Source organism: Bicyclus anynana, chromosome 16, assembly GCF_947172395.1.
Source record: "Bicyclus anynana chromosome 16, ilBicAnyn1.1, whole genome shotgun sequence".
NCBI classification, from domain to species: domain Eukaryota; kingdom Metazoa; phylum Arthropoda; class Insecta; order Lepidoptera; family Nymphalidae; genus Bicyclus; species Bicyclus anynana.
Window position 1 is genome coordinate 6654927 of NC_069098.1, and position 21389 is coordinate 6676315.

Here is a 21389-nt window from a genome sequence, read left to right on the forward strand (position 1 = left end):
ATAATATAGACAAGTTACGGGCCTACAAAATCACCGCAAAAAGTGAGCCGAATTTACTCGTAGCAACTCAACTGAACGCACAATTCTGTTATTAATTGCACTATATATTTATGTAAATACAGTTTTAAAAGTTCCTAAAACACACAGCTCGACATTGTATATGTATATTTATGTATTATTTGTTTAAATAACTTTCGTTGTTTACTATGCGACACAATATTCACACATATCTCTATTATAAAATCTTTGGCGGGTAGAATAAGCATGACTTTAAAAAATACAGTATGATAAATAATATCTATGCTATATTTCATGGTGATCGAACATTAGAAAATACATGTTCATGTATAAAAGAGAAAGATTACGAAATATCGACAGCTTTACAAAGATAAAAATTTAGCAGCGATGTAGTTTTTGGTTAGCAGACGTTCGCTAAGAACGGATTTTGCGACAGGGCCAGATAAAGGTTCACCAATGCGCTGGACTGACCAAGTAAAAACCTCTCTCCATAGTTCACTCCACGAATGTGCTAGGAGAGCCACATTACGGGAGGAATGGCGACGTATAGTGAGGCTTGGCACCACACCTAAATGACGACCAAGATCACTCTGTCAAGAGTGTAACGATAAAGAAGTTCTATATTAGAACAGCTGCTCTGGTGGAATCTTGCCAGGATGGCTGGGCGGGGAAAATCACTTGAGCGAAGTAGGCGTGTGTTAACTTAGTATTAAAGGACGTCTTTAACCCTACATCTGTCGGTCACAAGTTCGGAACTTCGCTCAAGGTTATTCTCTGCCACTCGAGAGATTATATATGAGGGGTTATATTACTGGTGGGAATTGTCAGACCTGGATAGGCTTCAATTCAATAACTGTGTTTTGCCTTTTAAATCCGCTTCTGATGTTAATTCGTCTCTGATATTAAATTTATTTTAATGCAACAGGAAATTCTCTCTCGAATATCATTGTTGAAGTATAGTTTAAATTGGCGATTTAAATAATGAGTAATTTTTGTATGATTTCATACCCTTCCGTGTGTATGATTGCACATATCCCATAGAGGTATGAACGCCGTGGTGGAAGCTCCGGACAACTGAATGTTGTTCTGCCTTGTCATTACTGTCGATACAGCCCATCTGCAGAGAGATAACATAATTATTAGATACACTACATTAGGTAAAGTAAAAGTGCGATAATGATTTAGGAGTAATAGGAAGTTAGGATCCAACATTGTCTACCACCTACAAAAAAGGAAATTTTTATTGTAAATTTTCACGTCAAATATGCCAAAATATGATATATCTGTTATTAGGATGAAATAATAATTTAATTGAAAATTTGCATTCTAATATATTAGTTGAATGCCTAGGTAATTCAATAATTTTATGATCAAAACTTGTACCTAAGAGAAGATACCACATTCTATAAAATAAATAATGATTAAATTTGATTTATTTGCTCTCTGAGGTGCGATACCACTCAACTCCAAGTTGCTACTGAGAATTTATTGGGGAAAAGACTCAAACTTAAAGCCAAAGATTTAAACCCTGGTCCTTATGTAGCCAACCTCTGGACCGATGAGACAGCTCGTGTAAATCAACCTTAAATCAAACCACGCACGTCATTCGTCGTAACATAACAAGCTTTTTGTATAACGATCTCACTAAACCACTTGCACACTTAGATACATACATTATGTGATTCAGTTCGCTCGGAAAGTAAGAGTGTGCGAAAATTGCGCAAACAATGACCCGCGGCAGACAAGATCGAGTGGTGATTTCATTATTTGATCTAAGAAACTGAGCAATTAACGTGATGTGAAAACATTTTATACGAGTTTATCTATTGGATGTTCCAATTGTCCTACCTACACCCAAGTTTTGTATTACGATTGTCGATGTCTTGTACCTACCTACACCCAAGTTCTATATTAGGATTGTCGATGTCATGTAACTGCATTAAGTTGTGTCGTTGTTGTCGTATTTGTAACGTGGATTAGCACCGCAAGGGGCCGACTGTTTTTTTTTATTCGACGGTCCGAAATTAGAAAGAAAAGAAAGAAAGAAAATGCGTTTATTTCAAAATTATGCCACACATCACAATATCTCCAGTACACCATGACATCCAGGACAATACCCTGCGATGTGTGGCATAACCCAGAAAATGGCCCCAGCTCAGCATAATGCTACGTGACCATTTGAATTTGGACTTACGTACTGAAATTAAGGCTTACGTACATCATACAAGTTATAAGAAAACAAAATAAATTACCACTGTTTTGGAAGAAGCACACATCTATGTGAAGAATTGGCCAACCAAGCAAGCTCCGGCAAAAATTAGAGTCATATATGGCTAGAATAAAACGCGCTGACTGCTTACTAACGTCAATATACTCGTAATTAGACGGATATCTCATTATTAATTATCTATATATATAAAAATAAATTCATATATCATCCGTGAACGGCTGGACCGATTACAATTTTTTTTTGATGTGTTTGTTATTGTCGGAAGAAGGTTCTTGTGACAGAAAAAAATTAAAAAATTGCGCGGGAAAATTAGAAAAGGGGTAGAGGTAGGGTAGGGTAAGGTAGGGTAAGGTAGGGTAAGAGCAGTGTAGGGGTAGGGCAGGTTAGGGTATGGGTAGTTGAAAGTTTACATCGAGTTTCACGCGGACGAAGTCGCGGGGGTCCTCTAGTTAATTATATTAATAACTAGCTGACCCGTCAAACGTTGTTTTGCCTTATAAATTACTTCTAGGAATAAAATTTTGGGTGGTATCATTTAGGGGTACGAAAAATAAATGATGGCCGATTCTCTATCCGATATGCACACAAAATTTCATAAAAATTGATCCAGCGTTTTCGCAGGATTTTGTTAACAAATACCACGACATGAGAGATTTTATTAGATTATTATTTTTTTATCTAGGTATATTAATTTTAAAGAAAAGGATAAGATTAGGTTTCTATCTCAATTTTTATTTAACCAACTTTTTAACATTAATTTTATAATACACCGCCGCTAAGCTCCAGCTTTAGCAATTACTATGTAGATTTTATATAAAGCTACGTAGAAAAATTACTTTGTGTTTCTTATGAAAGTAATTTTGGGCTTGCCTTTTATTGCTTAGTTAAATCTTTTTATAACCAGTAATAAAGAGTAGGTACATTGTTTGAATTGATCAATAAAATTTAAACAATGAACCGTATTTTCTTCTTAACTTCTTATTACGTAAAGTCAATAAGCACTTGTCACTAGAAAACAGAGAGAATTGCCGTGAGGCAAGCGGGCGTGAAAATTGAAATTCTCGGGTTTTTGCCACCAAGCCGCGGAAGTGGTTTTATAGTGGGTAATTGGCAAAACAAATAACGACAATAAAGTAGAGAAATATAAGGAAATGAGTTTTGTTAATAGACAATCCCACGGTAACCAAATGATAGCTGAAAAGAATGAATGAGGATGAGGTAACTACATCCTCATACTTGGAGAAAAGGACTAGTACATAAATACCAGTCTTGATACAAATCAAGGAAGGTTAGGTTAGGACAAAGATATAGAAAATGCTAAAAGTTACATGTGAGTCGTGATAGCCCAATGGATATGACCTCTGCCTTTGATTTGGAATGCGTAGATTTGAATCCGGTCCGGGGCATGCACCGCCAACTTTTCAGTTGTGTGCATTTTATGAAATTAAATATCACGTGTCTTAAACGGTGAAGGAATAACAACGTGAGGAAACCTGCATACCTGAGGATATTCTTAATTCTCTGCGTGTGTGAAGTCTGCCAATCCGCATTTGGCCAGCATGGTGGACTAAGATCTAACCCCTTTCATTCTGAGAGGATACTCTAGCTCAGCAGTGAGCTGAATATGGGTTGTTAAGTGCGATGATGATGATGAAAAGCTAACACTCCTATGTTGCTGAATAGATAAATGCATCGATTCGATATAAACGGGGAAAAGGTGGTGTAAACGTAGGCGTCCACTTATCCGCATCGTACGTATCGGACGCATTGTATCAAACGGATTTTTTATTTAACGGAAGATAAAATGTTCAATGCGATCCGTACTATGCCTACGCCTGTGTGGACGTGGAGTGGACGCCTATCTTTAAGGGGTATTTGTTTTCGTTTAAAATTAGGTTTTACTTTTTTGCTCAATTTTGATATATCAAACGCTCAGGCCTGCTTAATACGAGTATATAGTTATTATACATGTTAGTTTACACTTATATGATATGATAGAAATATTATTATATTATACTATTATATTATTTTGAATTATGAAGATAAAGATACTACCGATTACTTTGAAAAAAAAAATACATAATTACAGATCGAAATATCGAATTATTATCAAAAAGCATTTGGCTTTGGTGTGTTGGAACGTCAGAGCTCACTATGTTTAAAGCATACAACACCTACATAGTAGCGAGTCAAGCAAAAAACTGCACATTTGACTAATTGTATACGCAGGGACTAAAAAATATACAGGTGTATTAATAAAACAAAAGTGAAACAAGTCCCGAGAACCTCCAACGCGAGACGGCAAGCAATAAATCATTTATTCTATTACAGATACGAGTATGCGAATGGCTATATCGACGACTTTTTGTTTTGTTCGGTCGTCTTATTGTAGCCATTTGGAGCGATATGGTTACTTACACTTGTAGAAAAAAAACAATTCGAAAAAAAAAATCAAAACAGCGTCTACTAGTCTATACTTCTATATTATAAAGAGGTAGTTTGTAAGTTTCTGGGGTTGTAAAAGTAATCCATCTGAATCGATTTTGAAAATACTTTTACCAATAGAATTTAAAATATTGCCTATCACACTCAGAAATAATGTGTATTATTGAGTATCATATTTTATATCCATATTTTCACGGGAGCGACAACTACGCAGATGAAACCGCGGACTTCTGCTAGTTAATTAATAAAGCCTTAACAGCTACAGGAATAAGGAGACGGACTCAATATCGAGAGGTCATGCGTATCCAAGCTGTTCCTTTGCGTTTTCCTTAAGCCACTCCTGTATTGTAGCAACCACAAAAAAACACCTACGTCTCAGGTAGATGGACTCAGGGACGAGTTGTAGAACGTGATTTTGCATGCTCTACACATCACGTGAGTTTTATAACTCACGATTTCGGGGGCGCCCGGAGTCCTGATACACTCAGGCCAAAACGCCATTCCAGAACGACTCTCTAAGCCGAGATCCAAGTCTCAGAGGATACGCCTTTAGAGAGTCGTTCCGCCCATTGCATCTGCTTCTGCCTTCGGGCCCCATCAGGCGATGTTTCTGCGCTCGCCTAAACCCCCTGGGGACGCCGCTGAGGTCCCGTTAAGGAGCCTACGGCATTTACACGATCAGATAAAAATAGTCCATCAATCCTACTTCCTACTAATATTATAAACGCAAAAGTTTGAATGTCCGTTTGTTTGAATGCTTGGATGATTGTTCGGATGTTTGTTACTCTTTAACGCTGCAAGTACTAAACCTATTTAACGGAAATTTGGAATAGAAATGGATTTTACTCTGGATTAACACATAGGCTACTTTTAATCCCGGAAAAATCTATGGTTCCCGAGGGATTTGTGAAAAACTAAATTCCAGGCGGATGAGCAGTTACTCCAATAATATAAAAGTTGTGGCAATATTTTGTCGTGACTGAATATCGCTAATGTGACAATACGTTTATAGATTCGCGAATGATAATTCGCCGAGCATTCCTGGCGGGAGGCGGCGCGTGCGGCATTCCGTTTCACATAATGCGATCATCTTCATGTGCGAATGGAAATTGTTACATGGCAGCGAGTTATGATCTACCATGACGCGGTTTCACCGTCAACGACGGCTTAATGCTATACGTGATATGTTGGACGTTGTGAAAGTAATAATAATAACAATAACAGCCTCGAAACGGGAATAATAATAACACTGATTGGACCCTCAAGCCTCGTAACGAAAGAGAGTTGACTGTTTTTTTAAAAAAATGTATAAAGTATAGAAATAAATGAGAGATTTTAACAAGAGCAATTTTATTTAAACTACGTATAGATAGGTATTCCGTAGATTAGATGTCGATCTTGTAGACCTTTTTGGATTCGGATTTATAACTTATTTTGATTTGGCCATAGCTAAAAAAAATCTGTTATCTGCAAATCTTTTGCGATTGGTTTTTATACAAATTAACAGTCAAACATCCAACCTAACATACACGTAGAGGTTTACAAATTTTTTGTTAAAAATGCGATCTTTAATTCTACCATTTACATTAGAATTTCATTTTGTATATAACATCAGATCTATAATAAGTGTAAGTGTAGGTAAAAGGCGGATGCAAGAAAATATTATTAGAAAAAAATGCACGAAGATTGCGGATCAACAAATTTAGAGATTTTTTTACTCTGTTTCGTATTATAAATGAAAATAAGAATAATGAAATTTATTTAAAAGAATTTGATTTGTGCGACGATTTGACCTTGATTTTCTAAGGACTCTCAGACAGGACTTTTAAGACAAAAATTGCCAAAATCAAAGCAACAAAAAAATTCAGCTCATTCCGTCTTTCCCAGATTTATCCCTTTTCGGCTTATAATAGTGTTACTATTTCCAGCCAACCAAAAAACTCTCGTACAATTTCTGTCATATTTTACCGACTCCTCTTTTTGCTCTTCTCACATTTACTGAACCATCAGGTGATTGCACTTCTATCCTAAAACTGTATGCAAAAAGTGCAAATAACTAAAATAACTAAAAACCTTTCTATGTCTAATAAACTCGAAGTCTATAAAGCCGCTATTTGCATTTATAACCTCCTCCTTTTTGGAAGTCGGTTATCAAATAATTCCTCAAATACCAGTAAACACATAATACGCAAGACAATAAGACATTAAACCGAAATCCTGTATTCAACCAGCAGCTGACGTCATTTGTATCGGAAACCAACACATCAACAAAACCCTTTGAAAGTACAAAAAGCCCGTAAACCACTATCTAAACTTCTTATACGGCGAATGACTTACCACTCCTACGCATCCGATCGTCGCGCGCGAACGTACATCACTTTCACGTTTAAAAAAAAATAAAAAAGGGGGAAACTCACACTAGAAATCGGCGAATTTTTCTCGATTAATCGCCCAGTTATATTATCAACGTCACGCCGTGATATCGGTGTTTACAAATAAAATTATAACAAAAATCGAAGCGAATTGTTTGCCGTGCATGTGTGAAAACTTTACATTTTTTTTTCGTTTCGTTTTCTCTGAGTTTCCTATCGATTTCTTCTCTTTAATTTCCTTTTTAAAAGTGACGTTATTTAACTTAAAATTTAGTGCATAAAAGTTTACTGATTATTTTAAACATAATTCAGTTTTTTGATTTAATTATAAAATATTTTAGTGAAATAGTGACGGTGCAATATTTTTCGTGTTATTTGTACGATAATACACAGCCAATCGTTGTGTATTTAAATAAGCTTTTAACAACTCATATTTTATTAACAGTGCAGTAAAAGTTACGTAACTTATTTAACACTTAACAACATTATCGGATTTCTTTAGCTTTCTTCGTTAGTAACTTTGTAGTGTACTAGAGTCAGTTTAGTGTATTTTCAGGCGTACATTTGTGCGTTTTTTTTAATATTTTGGTGTAATATGGGTAGTGTTGGATTCGCTATGCCTTTGTTGAGCACGCTAGCTGCTTTGGTGATCATCGTGCACTCTGCTGAGGAGGAATATGAGCGGGAGTACCATATGATGCGACCGAGGGCTTTGGATACGGAAACAAACTATGAGCAGGTATTCATTCACCTCCTTTATTACCAGTTTTTGACGTGACAACGTTTTATCGATGGAGCCGGCTGCACACTCGAAAAAAGATGACGTCATGCGTCGATCTCTCGTTCAGTTGACAACTTTTTTTACAAGAAATTAAGTACATTCTGGTCTTCTGGTCTATGGAGATTATTAGTAAACAGTATTTTAAAAAAAGAACATTTGTTTTTGAAAAATGCAACCATTCCATCAGTATTTTCTTATGACGTTGTCACGTTCAACTATCGTCAGTAAACCGACTTTACAGGCAACCGATTTTTTTTTTAATTGCTTAGTACAGGGTAAGGCCTCCTTCCATATGGGAGAGGTGATATAAAACTTAGATCCCCTATGCTTCTAATTCTTTAATCACCCATGAGATGTTAATGATAATGACATTAAAATCGTTCATCAATAGTTTAGAAATCGACGATCGGTGTGTTAAAGCCGAAAAGGAAACAGTATCAAAATACTTGGACCTTACCCACGAAATCACCGCCATGTGGAATGTTGGATCAACTATTATTTATCTGATCGTCGTCTCAGTCAATGGTCTTATAGCGAAAAGCTTCGACCAACACCTAAAGCTTTCGCTTAACTGCTGGATCAAGGGTCGGATACAGAAGGCAGTTAATTTTGAGACGGATTTTGTGAGGAGGTTCCTCACTCTGGAACCCTGACCACCGGTTGCTTGGGCACTCAAATGTCCCGCAGCAGGAGGGTTAAATTTTTTTTACGGTCTCCGTGACGCAGTGGTATGCCCGGTGGATTTGCAAGATGGAGGGTTCGATCCCCGGCTGGGCCGATTGAGGTTTTTATACCTGATCCAATACTGGCTGGTGGGAGGCTTCGGCCGTGGTTAGTGACCACCCGACCGGCAAAGATGTACCGTACCGCCAAGCGATTTTGCGTTCCAGTACGGTGTCGTGTAGAAACCGAAAGGCGTGTGAATTTTCAAGCTCCTAACAAGTTAGCCCGCTTCCATCTTAGATTGCATCATCACTTACCATCATATGAGATTGTAGTCAAAGAAAAAAAAGCCTGACCTACCTTATAATTCAGGTGATACCTAATGTGAAAGTTCTTTTAAACGTGAAGTATTCGAATATTATTAAAATTTAATACAAGTGAAAACGTAATTAATTTATTTCGAAACTTAATTAGGTTATTCAAATTCATAAATAATCATATCATCTCCAGCCACATGCAATAGCATAGATCGAACAATACATTAAATTATAACAGCATTTATCATATGCAAAAACGTTTACATAGACATCACAGATCTACTGGCGCGTAGAGAATAAAAACAATTTACTGCAAAAACTATAGTATATCAAGACACTTGCACAGATATTACGGATTAAAAAAATATATGGAGCTTATCGCAAATAAACACCACGTTAGACCAGAGGTTAGAATATACGGCTTTGGATATTGAGGTCCTGGGTTTTTTTCTGGATCGTGTTGTTGTGACACCAGCCCCTCAGATAGAAACATTATTCACTTCCGGTTTTTATCATTAACATCTGGTGGCAAATATTATAATATGATCAGTCTTTTGTTAACCGCCTACTGCTGGACCAGGCGTATTATAGAAAGGGATATGGAGCTTAGACCCACCACGCTGCGGGTTGGTGTAATAGTATTTGATTTTGTAACGATTACTGTCAGGAGTTAATGATATAGGTATACCGATACCACAGCTTTAAAATTTCGAACTTCATAAACTTCTCTTTTTCCGGGCTGAAGAAAAGCTTAATATTTCAGACTCCCGAAAACCACATTGATTGGTTTTTGGTCAAATTATTCCTAAATATACAAAAAAAAAATGTCTTTAAGTTGAGCGTGAATTGAACTCTGGTTTATTTAGTTATGGAACTGGAAAAGTTGTGTGAAAGGGGTTCACACAACTTTTCCAGTTGAGTCGATATGATTACGCCGAAATGTGTAAACTTGATGCACGGCTTGGGTGTTAGGTTTATTTTCGTTACGGAATTTCTTGAATCGGTCGCTGCGCTCAAGTACCGCGATAAAATCTATGCAATAGCTTTAAAAGTGTACAGTTAAAACTGTACGTTACACAAGTACAGTTCGACCGTTCAGCTAAAACTGTACAATTAAAACTGCACGTATATAGCACGGGTTAAGGATGAACGGATGAATAAAAGTTTTATTGACACTTTGTATCAACATGACGACAATGGAAAGTCGTCGAAAATGTTATTAATCGCTATTCGCTACATAAACATTGTCACGCGAATCGTGCAATTAGCGAATTAATCAACTACACGGTTCTAGAAAAGTTGATAAACGATTTGAAGGAAGCGAAACATACACAAGCCATTGTTAGTTTACCGGAAATATGTTTAGTGTCTACAAACTGTAAAAATAACTTTATTAATAGATCTGATTATCTATTAGTAGACAGGTACAATAATGAATGAATAAGCTTTGTAATCTAAAAGTACAAGTAACCAACCAGGAGAGAAATACAATTAGATGTCTTATCGAAAAAATTACACAAAAAGATTGATTCATTATTCATTATCAACCCATATTCGGCTCACTGATGAGCTCAAATCTCCTCTCAGAATGACAGAGGTTAGGCCAATAGTCCACCACGTTGGTCCAATGCGGATTGACAGACTTCACACACGCAGAGAATTAAGAAAATTCTCTGGTATGCAGGTTTCCTCACGATGTTTTCCTTCACCGTTTGAGACTCGTTACGTGATATTAAATTTCTTAAAATGCACACAACTGAAAAGTTGGAGGTGCATGCCTCGGGCCGGATTTGAACCCACAACCCACAGAGGTCATATCCACTATCACGACTCGTGCACGGTACGGTGAGCAGAGATTACTGTTTTGAAAATATAAGAACGTTTGTCATTACAAGATCAAGAAATAAATCACAAGAATTTGTCGTAAAGATCGCCATTGACAGTCAATTATTCTCAAGTTTCTGAAAAGCAAACGGCAGTACCCACGCGGCATACTATAGAAGTCATGTACGCAGTGACAAACACACGATCAATTATAGTCGTGGGTGCTACAGAAACGTGAGAATAATTGACCATTTGGAACTAGCATAATGTGTGGGTAACAAGTTTTTAGATATCTACCTATTGCTAAATTAAATCATATCAAATTAATAAGAATTTTAATAACATTCCTCTTCAAGTAACATCATAAATTGAAGTTATTTAATAATAATAATAAAAGTTTAGAAATCAATATTTGAAATATTTAATGAATTAGGTACTTACAGAGAATTTACATGCAAAAAGCAGGCTCATAACAATGTTCAGTTCAATCGAAACAATGGAAGTTTTCATTTGGTCATTAACGCCTTTCCATTTAGTGATTTTTATGGGTTTGTAAACAAAATTAGCCGTGAAGCTTTCTAATGATTACCTACTAACGATTTAGCATCGGAAACTAGTTATAGTTTATGCATGCAATTAATGTGATCGCAACATTTTGATCTTGAGAAACTGTAATGACCAGACCATCGACATAATATTATATGCAAGCTGAAATCCCATGGTCCTATTATAGGAAGGTCACAGACAACAAGCGTGGCAGACACCCACAGACGACGTCTATTCACACTGCCCAGCAGGTAGCTAGAGACACTTGAAGTCTTTTTTATGAAAGAAGTCCCCCAGACGCGGCGCTAATGTCTTAATGGCGCTCATTGTCATTTGTCAATTTTAGTTCAGGTTTCACGAAAAGGCCTCTACAGACATGAACCGCACTGGTAGTGGCCGGTTGCTGCCCGTGTCTGTCAACGTCTACGCGACCGCGTTACGATATATATAAATACGTTAATAAACATAGAAGAATATTATGTTGTCTGGCACGCTAAATGTCGGTAGATATAAACGAATCTTTATCAGGTAACTAATAAGTGCCGATAGACTAAGGATATGACCTCTGCCTCTGATATATGGGCGTAGGTTCAAATCCAGTCCGGGGTATGCACCTCTGATTCTTCAGTTATGTGCATTTTAAGAAATTAAATATCACGTGTCTCAAACGGTGAAGGTAAAATGTGTGTTTTTGTTTAAATCATTCATTTTAGAACGTAGGTACTTTCCTATATCTTGATTATGCAACTCTCAATTAAACCAGTCTAAAACTTGTATTATTGGTTCATTCATCATATTTTAGACAAATGACTGTCAAATTGACTTACAAACATTCAGCTTTTACGGTATGTAGAAGGTCTGACCAATACAGCATCTCGAGCGTGTTTTGTAAATATTCGATAGAAATAAATATAAGATGTTTCGGTACTATTCCTATTAATCAAAAAAATTACATAACCATGTTTTATATATCCAATGCAAATTTATATCTAACATATATTTACGAGTACCTATACTAGCCAACGCCCCACGGTTTTACCCGCGTAGTTCCGGGTAGGATAAAATATAGGTAGAATATTTACTCCTTGACAATGTAACTTATCATTGGTGAAAGAATTTTTCAAATCGGCCTAGTAATTTCAGAGCCTAATCAATGCCAAGATCTTTCGTCTTTATAATATTAGTAAAGACTGACACACCCGGTCAAGCAAGCCCTTCCCTACCTCTACGATACCACCCCTACGGCTACGGGCATAAAATACAGCCTATATTCATCAGGGATTCTAATGATAAAATAATTTTTCAAATGGGTCCAGTAGTTCCAGACCCTATTCAATGCAAACTAACAAACAATCTAATATTTCCTCTTTACAATATTAGTATAGATTAGTAGATAATTGAAAATATAGGGTTCCTTATAAAAGTTGTCAATTACAACCGGTTTATAAAAACATACGGCCCATACATTGGAAACTGGAATGATCTTACCAACCTGTACATAGAAACTAGTCAGGCTAGATAAAAGCAGATCATGACCTAGATTTTAGAACGTATCGATCACGGAAAATCTACAAGTACTTATAAATTAAACAAAATTTTTTTCTATTTTTGAGAAATGTAGATATTCAATCAACTAACACAATAAATTCATATTGTTTCAAACCGGACTAAAAACGTAAAAAAACGTATAGGTAAAGTGTCAGTTCATGAGTTGAAAATAACTGTTTTTGACGGCCTCCGTGGCGTAGTAGTGGATTTACAAGTCGGAGGTCTTGGGTTCGATCCCCGGCTGGTCCGATTGAGGTTTTCTTAATTGGTCCAGGTTTGGTTGGCTCCCACCAGGCTTCGGCCGTGATTAATTTCCATCTTACCGACATAAACGTGCCGCCAAGCGATTTAGCGTTCCGGTACGATGTCGTGTAGAAACTGAAAGGGGTGTGGATTTTCATCCTCCTCCTAACAATTTAGCCCGCTTCTATCTTAGATTGCATCATCACTTACCATCAGGTGAGATTGTAGTCAAGGCTAACTTGTAAAGAATGAAAAAAGTAATGGTGATAATTAAAGTCGGAAGCTTAAAGTTACGAGGGTTCCAAACGCGCCTCGGTCCGAGAAGAAAAGAAATAAAAGAGGCTAGTTACCGTACTACCGGCAAAGACGTACCGCCTAGCGATTTAGTGTTTCGGTACGATGTCGTGTAGAAACCGAAAGGGGTGTGGATTTTCATCCTCCTCCTAACAAGTTAGCCCTCTTCCATCTTCGATTGCATCATCACTTACCATCAGGTGAAATTCAAGGGCTAACTTGTAAATAATAATAAATAGATACTTTCGAATTCAAAAAAAAGTAACATCACCGTAATTGAAACGCGGAAGTATAATGAAAAATTTGTCGATTTTTATTTTATTAATACCGATTCGCATAATAATTTGATTAGCATAAATGTATGCTAGTATAAGATCACCGGCGCGGCGGTTCATAACCGGTATAGTCGCTTTCAACTTTCCTTGACCATTATGACATCTGTTTTGTAACAGCTTTCTTCGGTGAGATAACGAATGCTTCATTAAACTATAATCGACTACTCGAGATAGGTAATTGACACAAACTGGTAATTGATTAGCGATTTGAAGTGACATGCATCACCAAAATGACTTGACAATTATGTTATATACGTAATTGTTTTGTTCTGGGAATATGCTGAGATATAAATGTAACATTACAGAATTCAGACTAGCGGACGCTAGCGATCTCGTTCGCGTGAAAATCTTATTTATTCATTAATATTTACTAGCTGACGCCGCGCAGTTTCCCGAAGAAAGATTTTTTTCAATCGGACCAGTAGTTATTAGTACGTTCAATCAAACAAACAAACTCTTCAGCTTTATAATATACGTATAGATTAAACTTTCAACCCCTATTTCACCATATTCTATTTATATTTTCGCATGTTTAATAAATAGTCCACTAATCATTTTACAAAAATATAAAAACATGAACGACTTATATTAAAAAGAACTTCAACCCCTTTTTAACCCTTAGGTAGAATTTTGAAAAATCTTGAATGACATTATTTTTAATTGTTCTGGTACATACCAATTCTTACAAATATGACTTGAAAAATGAAGGATTTTTCATACAAACTTTAAAACCCTGTTTCACTGCCTTCTGATTTAATTTTCGCAACAAAAAATATCCTATAGCTTTTTTCATATTATGATCTCAAGTCGTGCCAAATTTCATTTGAATTCATTCAGGTATCAGCATGATGCCCGGTCAACAAAAATACGGACAGACAGAAAAATTTAAAATATATCGATTTAATTTTTGGCTTCAGTATCGTTTAAATACAGATATGTACCTATAGGGTAGGGGTAGGGTAGGGGTATGGTATAGGGATAGGGTAGGGGTAGGGTAGCGGTAGGGTAGGGGTAGGGTAAGGTAGTGGTAGGGTAGGTTTATGGTATAGGGATAGGGTAGGGGTAGGGCAGCGGTAGGGTAGTTGTAGGGTAGGGTAGTGGTAGAGTAGAGGTAGGGTAGAGGTAGGGTAGGGGTAGTGGTAGGAGTAGGGTAGTGTAAGGTAGGGATAGGAAAGAAGTGCAAATAAATAAATTAATAAGTCAAAGCGAAGCTTGACCGGGTCCGCTAGTTATAAGTATAAATATTTACTACCTATTTACTTTTATTTCTAAAATCGAATTAGTTTCTTTTAACGACTTTTCTATGACGATCAGCCCGGAAACTGAGCGGCTTGTATAAACCTGATTTCCGGTTGAATTTGCCAGACTAACCAACCAACCAAGCCGTACCAACCTGAACCCATCTATGTTTTGTCTTTAACCTATAAGTAGTTGTCATAAATGTGTATACTTGAAATAACTATTTATTATTGCGTGTTTTTGTTTACTCTGCTAATAGGCATTTCTTTTATAGGTACCTACGCAATGTAATGTATCCATCAATCATACACTACAAAATGAAATTAAAATTTGGTGTGAATAGAAAAAATATGTTTTGTTACACAAAAAATATTAAGAATTAGGTATATGACAAATATTTTTGTCATATAATTCTTGATATTGTTCAAAGCCGTACGCTTTGCGGGCTGAAATATTTTAAACAAAAAATGCCAATCATTACAGACACTTATTCTCATTCAAATATAAATGTTTTAAATCTTTACAATATGTAATTCACGTAACGAATTATGCAGGTATTGTTAGCGTTTCTCACGTCGGTAGATGCCGACGTAAGTATTTTTTTCGAATCCACAAACAATGCGCTAAGTATTTAGTTTAGAACAAATAGAATCCTCAAATAGTGGTAGAAACCTGTATTATGTAACTGTAATGTTGTTAGAACGTGAAACATGTAAATTATCGATTATTACTTAAAATGAAAAAATCTTCGTCGAACTTCTGAAAAAAATAACAAATATACTTAACCCAAATCAAACTCTCTTTTATTTTTACAAGCGGACGCCTGCGACTACGACCGCGTGAAATACACTTGAATTCAGTACCATCGATATTTCCGGCATAAAAAGTAACATATATGTAGCTCAATAACCTTCCATATCTTCCAGCGAAAGTTCCATTAAATTCGATCTAGCCGATCCAAACAAAATATTTTTAAAAAATTCGATTGAGTAAATAACTAAACGAACTTTAGTATCGTGTAAATAACTTAACGAAAACGTGAAAACTCAGTTATTTTGAAATAAAAATTATAGACAGACACTTCAAATCATATTATTAACCATAGTTTTAATCATTGCACTGTTTTATTTTCAGCCATGGAGGTTAGCAGAAATGAGGCCTACAATTACGCAATCTCCACAATCGAGTGGTTCATGGGATGAAACTGACCCTGAAATGACAATGCGGCGCAGAAGAGTTCGCAAGAGAAAGCGACGACCACAACCATCCGAAGAGGATGATTTCGTACCACAAGAAAGAATTTACTCGCATAATGAAGAGCCCCAAGTTCATCCTCAAGAAAATATAGAAAGACCAAGGCGGCGACGAAAGAAAATGGACTTTCAGAATACAAACGACAAAGAAACTCAAACTGATTTGAATGAAGAAGCTAACAGACCCAAAAAGAGAAGAGGTCGTAAACGAAAAAGGCCATTAGCAAACTCTTGGCCGGAACTAAGCGAATTTGGTATATATCAAGAAGCATATGACGGTACTGAGCAACCCACATTGCATAAAGAAAAGCAAACCGATAGTGTCCATGACGAAAAGTATGATAACCAAAAAGATATTAACGAAAAAGCTTATTTTAAAGTACAAATTCATAATGAAAATGAACCTGAAATCGAAAAAACGATACAACCCCCGGTGGTTGCAAATATTGACGATAGATCATTGTCTGAATTCTCTTTAGAATCAATGACTCCAAATAAAACTACAATTGAAGAGAATAAAATTATAGATAAAGGAATAATATTAAGTAATAATATGAAACTGCCTAAGGTAGAAAACTACATGTAACTCAACTTCTATACGTATAATATCCATAGACAATTGTAAAACCAAGTCCTTCCATGAATTGTTATAGTGATTCACGAGGAAACTATCAGAAATAGTCAACCCGGATGAAAGCGATCATCGAAAATGTTGCCTAATCGTTAGCAAATATAAACAATAAACATGCATGATAAAATGTGGCAGATAGTTCGAAGAGTCGATGCATGTTGGGTCCCCAGGGTGTTAGAATGGCGATCCCGCACCGGAATGCGCAGTGTTGGTCGACCCCCCACTAGGTGGACCGAGGACATCAAGCGGGCTGCAAGGAGCCGCTAAATGCTGGCGGCTCGAGACCGTTTTGTTTAGAAATCCAGGCAAGAGGCCTGTACGTCCAGCAGTGAACGTCCATCGGCTGTTAATGATGATAATGATGATGGATGATGATAATAATGGATGAATGATGATAATATGGATGATGATAATAATGGAACTTACTATCCCTACACTACTCACTTTATTTTATCATAAATAGCCACAAAATTTCATAAAAATCAGTCCAGCCATTTCGGTGAAATTTGGTAACAAACACCGCGGCACTAGAATTTTATATATTAGATTAATAATAATAAAATAATTTATTTTTATAAACCTCTCTTTTGTGTTGATGTTTGCTCAGAATACCACTAATACGTCGATAAATAATTTTTCAGGAAACAGCATCATTAGATCCTTTAACATTAAAAGCATTACTAAAAAAATCAAATGGAAAAAGTTTAAGTGAAATTCTTCAACAGAATAACTTATCCCTATCTGACCTTCTTCGTGGCAGGGAGAAAGCATTATCCATCCTAAAAAAAGAAAGTGTAATACCACAAGATATAGGACAATCAAGACATTCAAATAAAGTCTATTATAGTCAAATCAATTCTATACAAAACACTGAAATAATAAATAATAAAAAGGAAATAAATGAATCTGAAATGGAAGAAAACAGGGGCGCTGAAACTGAAACTACTACACTTATAACTACAACAGATCAAATAACAGAAGATTATAAAGATAATAGTTATAACAACAATTTTTTTAAATACAATCAAGAAGAAAATTATGCTGATGAAAATCATAGAAGTAATAATTTACGTAGGCGATTCCCTGGCGGCATTCGAAGAAAACTACGAACGAGGCCAAACGTTAACGATGCTTTTAAAAGTCAACTAAGCAGGGATTTAATAGCATTAACATCGATGAAATACAGAAACAATAGGAATTTATCCAAGTCCAGAGAATGGAAGGACATCATACCTTCAATGATGAAAGTAGAATCTTCTAGTGCAGATAACGTACAAACAGAAACTGAAACTGAAATAACCACTACTCCATGTTCATATACAGAAACAACTACTCAAGAGGAATATGAATCTACCACTGATGCTTTTTACACATCCATAGATACAGAGCCAAGCACTGATGTAGAAGATCAACCAGAAGATACCACTGAGACTAAAACCACATATATAGAATTAGAAGGACTTGATATAGCTCAGTTTACAACTACACCATTAGATGTAAATACGGAGCAAGAAAAGGAAACCACAACATTTACACCAAGGCCTTTGTCAATTGTGAAATCTATAAATGCAACTGATTGGAGGCGTCAAACTTTAAATAATAGATTAAAAAGGAAACGAGGTAAACATAGGACATCCACTACAGAAATACCTAATATACCAGAATCAAAAGATAACTTCAGTAATGGGAAATACCTATCTGCGTCGGAATTTAATACAAAGACACAAATGAGAACAACAAATACGGCAGAAGAGGAAGATTTTACGACCTTGGAGGATTTTTTGACTACGGAAGCTTCTCAACATGTTCCAAGCCGGTATCAATATAAAAAGCTAACAAATGCTAAAAATGTTCCAGATTTTACAATAAATAAAGCATTTGTAACAGAAAGAACGGCAAAAATAGAAATTGACGAAATTCTTAATGACAATCACTGTAAGTATTTATATTTTGCTTACAATCATCAAGGTTGGTTTTGTGTCCTGTACTATTACTTAAAATGGAGGGATATAATCGTAGTAACGATTAATTATATTAATGAACAATGGACTGTAAATTAGATATCATATCGATATTTTATCAAAAAAAATAGTTTTAAAAAGTAAGTAAAAGTAGGTAAAAATATAAACAAGACTAGAAGAGGAAATATATGATTGTTTGCTGGTTTGCATTGAATAGGCTCCGAAACTACTGACCGATTTGAACAAATTCTTTTACTGTTAGGAAGCTACACTATCCCCGGGTGATATAGGCTATATTTTATCCACGTATTCCTAAGGGAACGGGAACCAGGCTGGTGAAACTGCGCGGCGTCTGCTAGTTTGTGTTAATCAAGTTACTCGTATAGTGAAATTCGCACGCTGTTCGCATTACTGTTGTATATTAATTAAGAATAGATTTAATTGGACATAACTTTTTTTTACAGCAAGTGCAAAACTTTCAAGAATACTTAAAGAAAGGAATATGACATTGAAAGAATTATTGGAACACAGAGAACGTGGTTCAAGTCATGTTCACTTGGCTGATATATTTCATAATGCTTCAAGAGAACCAAATCCAGAACCAGAACCATTTCTCTCCAAGTCACTTATAGAACCGATATCAAGGGAAACTTATCCCCTTAGAGCTTTATTAGACGCAAACATACATGATCCCAGAACTACAACTGTCGATCCCAGTGTTCTTCAAATAAATAAAGAAACTATACCAGTGGTAATGGATTTTGGCAATAATGTAAATGAAAACAGTGAAAACAAGGGAATTATGTCATTCATTAAAAGCAACACAGCTGGCTTTAATTCAAACAATAAAAGCGCAGTAGTAAATTATGACAAAAAAGACGTTAAACTGAATTTTAATACCCCAGAAATTGGAACTGCAAGGGGATCTCGTTTTCTGAAGTCCGAAACAGATTCTGTTACATGGAACGATGTAATAAACATAATTAAAAAAAATGACCAAGAAGAAAACACTGAAAAAGACAATTCATTGGAAAATGGTGAGCAATAAAAAGTGAAACATTTTTTATGACACATCAATTTCCTCTAATTTTCTCCGATTATTTTTCTGGTTCTTCAAACAAGTTCTAATATTCAAATAGTTAAAAAATCAGAGTCAGGACATTGACACTCTGGTGCCTCGCAGAGCACGTTAAGCTGTTGGTCCTCGTCATTATTCTCTCGGCATTAACAACTGCAAGCGTTTGTATTAAGCCTGCCAACCTGCATTCGCATTATAGAGCAGCATGATGGTCTAAGCTTCATCATCATCATTATCAACCCATATTTGGCTCACTGCTGAGCATGAGTCTCCTCTCAGAATGGGAGAGGCTAGGCCAATAGTCCACCACAATGACCCAATGCGGATTGGCAGACTTCACACTCGTAGAGCATTAACAAAATTCGCAGGCACGCAGGTTTCCTCACGATGTTTTTCCTTCACCGTTTAAGACACGTGATATTTAATTTCTTAAAATGCACACTGAAGTTTGGAGGTGCATGCCCAGGACCGGATTAGAACGTACGCCCTCAGGTATCGGAGCACATCCACTGAGCTATCACTGGCTTTTCATCAATCAATTTCAGTTTTATAGAGAAAAGCTTCTACCAACACAGTTGGCTTATTATGTTGTTATTTAAGAGCCAGATAAAATAATTGAAGTCTTTGAAACGCGTATTGTGATGAGGTCCCTCACTTTGGAACCCTAATCGCCGGTCGATTAGGCACTCAACAGCTCTTCAAGCCGAGAAGCCGATTATATTAATCATTTAAAAAAAATCATACATAAACATAGAGGTACTGTTATAAGTTTGGAATAAAAAAGTTACATAATCAAGCTTCTTTTAATTTTAGATTTACCAATTTTGGATACACTAAAGAAAATCGACCTTGAAGAGGATATAGACGGCGATGGTGTGATCGTACTGGGCGATTTGCAGCAGTTAAGAAATATGGCGAGAAAAACATCTCTAGAATCAAATTTAAATGAGAGAAATAATAAGCAAACTGCAAACGAATCAATTACAGTGTTGAGTGATACCAAGTCAGTAACAGTGGCTACTGCAAGCATTATCGGTCTAGCTCTTATACTTTTCCTACTAACATATGCTATATTAAAATGGAAACAACAAAATAAAATATTCCATACAAAACGGGCAAAAGAAGATGAGTTTGTACCAAGTCCTGTATTCGAAAGTAGGAAGGGACATAAAATTAATAGCAGCATACGTAGTAAAAGTCCAATGCTTGCAACTTCAAACATATATTCAATTGATACCATTGATACTCGTGCTGGTTCTGAGTCGCCTGAATATATGTGGGATACATTGAGAAAACCCTTTCAATAAACATTTGCATTATTTATAAACATGGATAAGGATTTAAACCTTCAAAGTAAAATGAACTTTAAACAATAGTGATTAGGTCCACTTTACTATGAAGAAAATTGAGGTTTAAACCTTAATCTATGTTTATAAATATTAGGGCAATGCATTTCCTTGTATTATAAGACTAGACTGAAATTGAATGTTACTTTATTTATTTCATTATTCTTAGTTTAATATTTTGATTTTGATTTTAGAACTAGTGACCTGATATTACAATAAGTATTTGTTTAATATCGATTGTTTTATTAACTCTGCACAAACAAAC

General features: G+C 35.9%; 2 protein-coding genes across 2 annotated transcripts in view; one reads left to right on the forward strand and one right to left on the reverse strand.

The window, feature by feature from the left end:
- The window catches only part of LOC112052358 (actin-histidine N-methyltransferase), a 28275-nt gene that overhangs the window by 4131 nt on the left and 2755 nt on the right, over positions 1 to 21389 (reverse strand). Inside the window, exon 5 of the mRNA XM_024091398.2 lies at positions 1027 to 1135. Coding sequence (XP_023947166.2) covers positions 1027 to 1135 — 109 coding nt within the window. The remainder of the gene's footprint in view (positions 1 to 1026; positions 1136 to 21389) is intronic.
- On the forward strand, positions 7018 to 21357 carry LOC112052357 (dual specificity protein kinase splB). The gene is made up of 5 exons (XM_052886090.1): positions 7018 to 7804; positions 15990 to 16676; positions 17381 to 18674; positions 19165 to 19737; positions 20592 to 21357. Exons 1-5 carry the CDS (start codon positions 7661 to 7663, stop codon positions 21083 to 21085), a joined length of 3192 nt encoding a protein of 1063 aa, XP_052742050.1. The 5' UTR covers positions 7018 to 7660; the 3' UTR covers positions 21086 to 21357.

Coding starts and splice junctions, on each gene's coding strand:
- LOC112052357 (XM_052886090.1), top strand. CDS start 7,661: ATGGGTAGTGTTGGATTCGCTATGCCTTTGTTGAGCACGCTAGCTGCT. Junction 7,805..15,989: donor CGGAAACAAACTATGAGCAG/GTATTCATTCAC, acceptor TTTTATTTTCAG/CCATGGAGGTTAGCAGAAAT. Junction 18,675..19,164: donor AATTCTTAATGACAATCACT/GTAAGTATTTAT, acceptor TTTTTTTTACAG/CAAGTGCAAAACTTTCAAGA.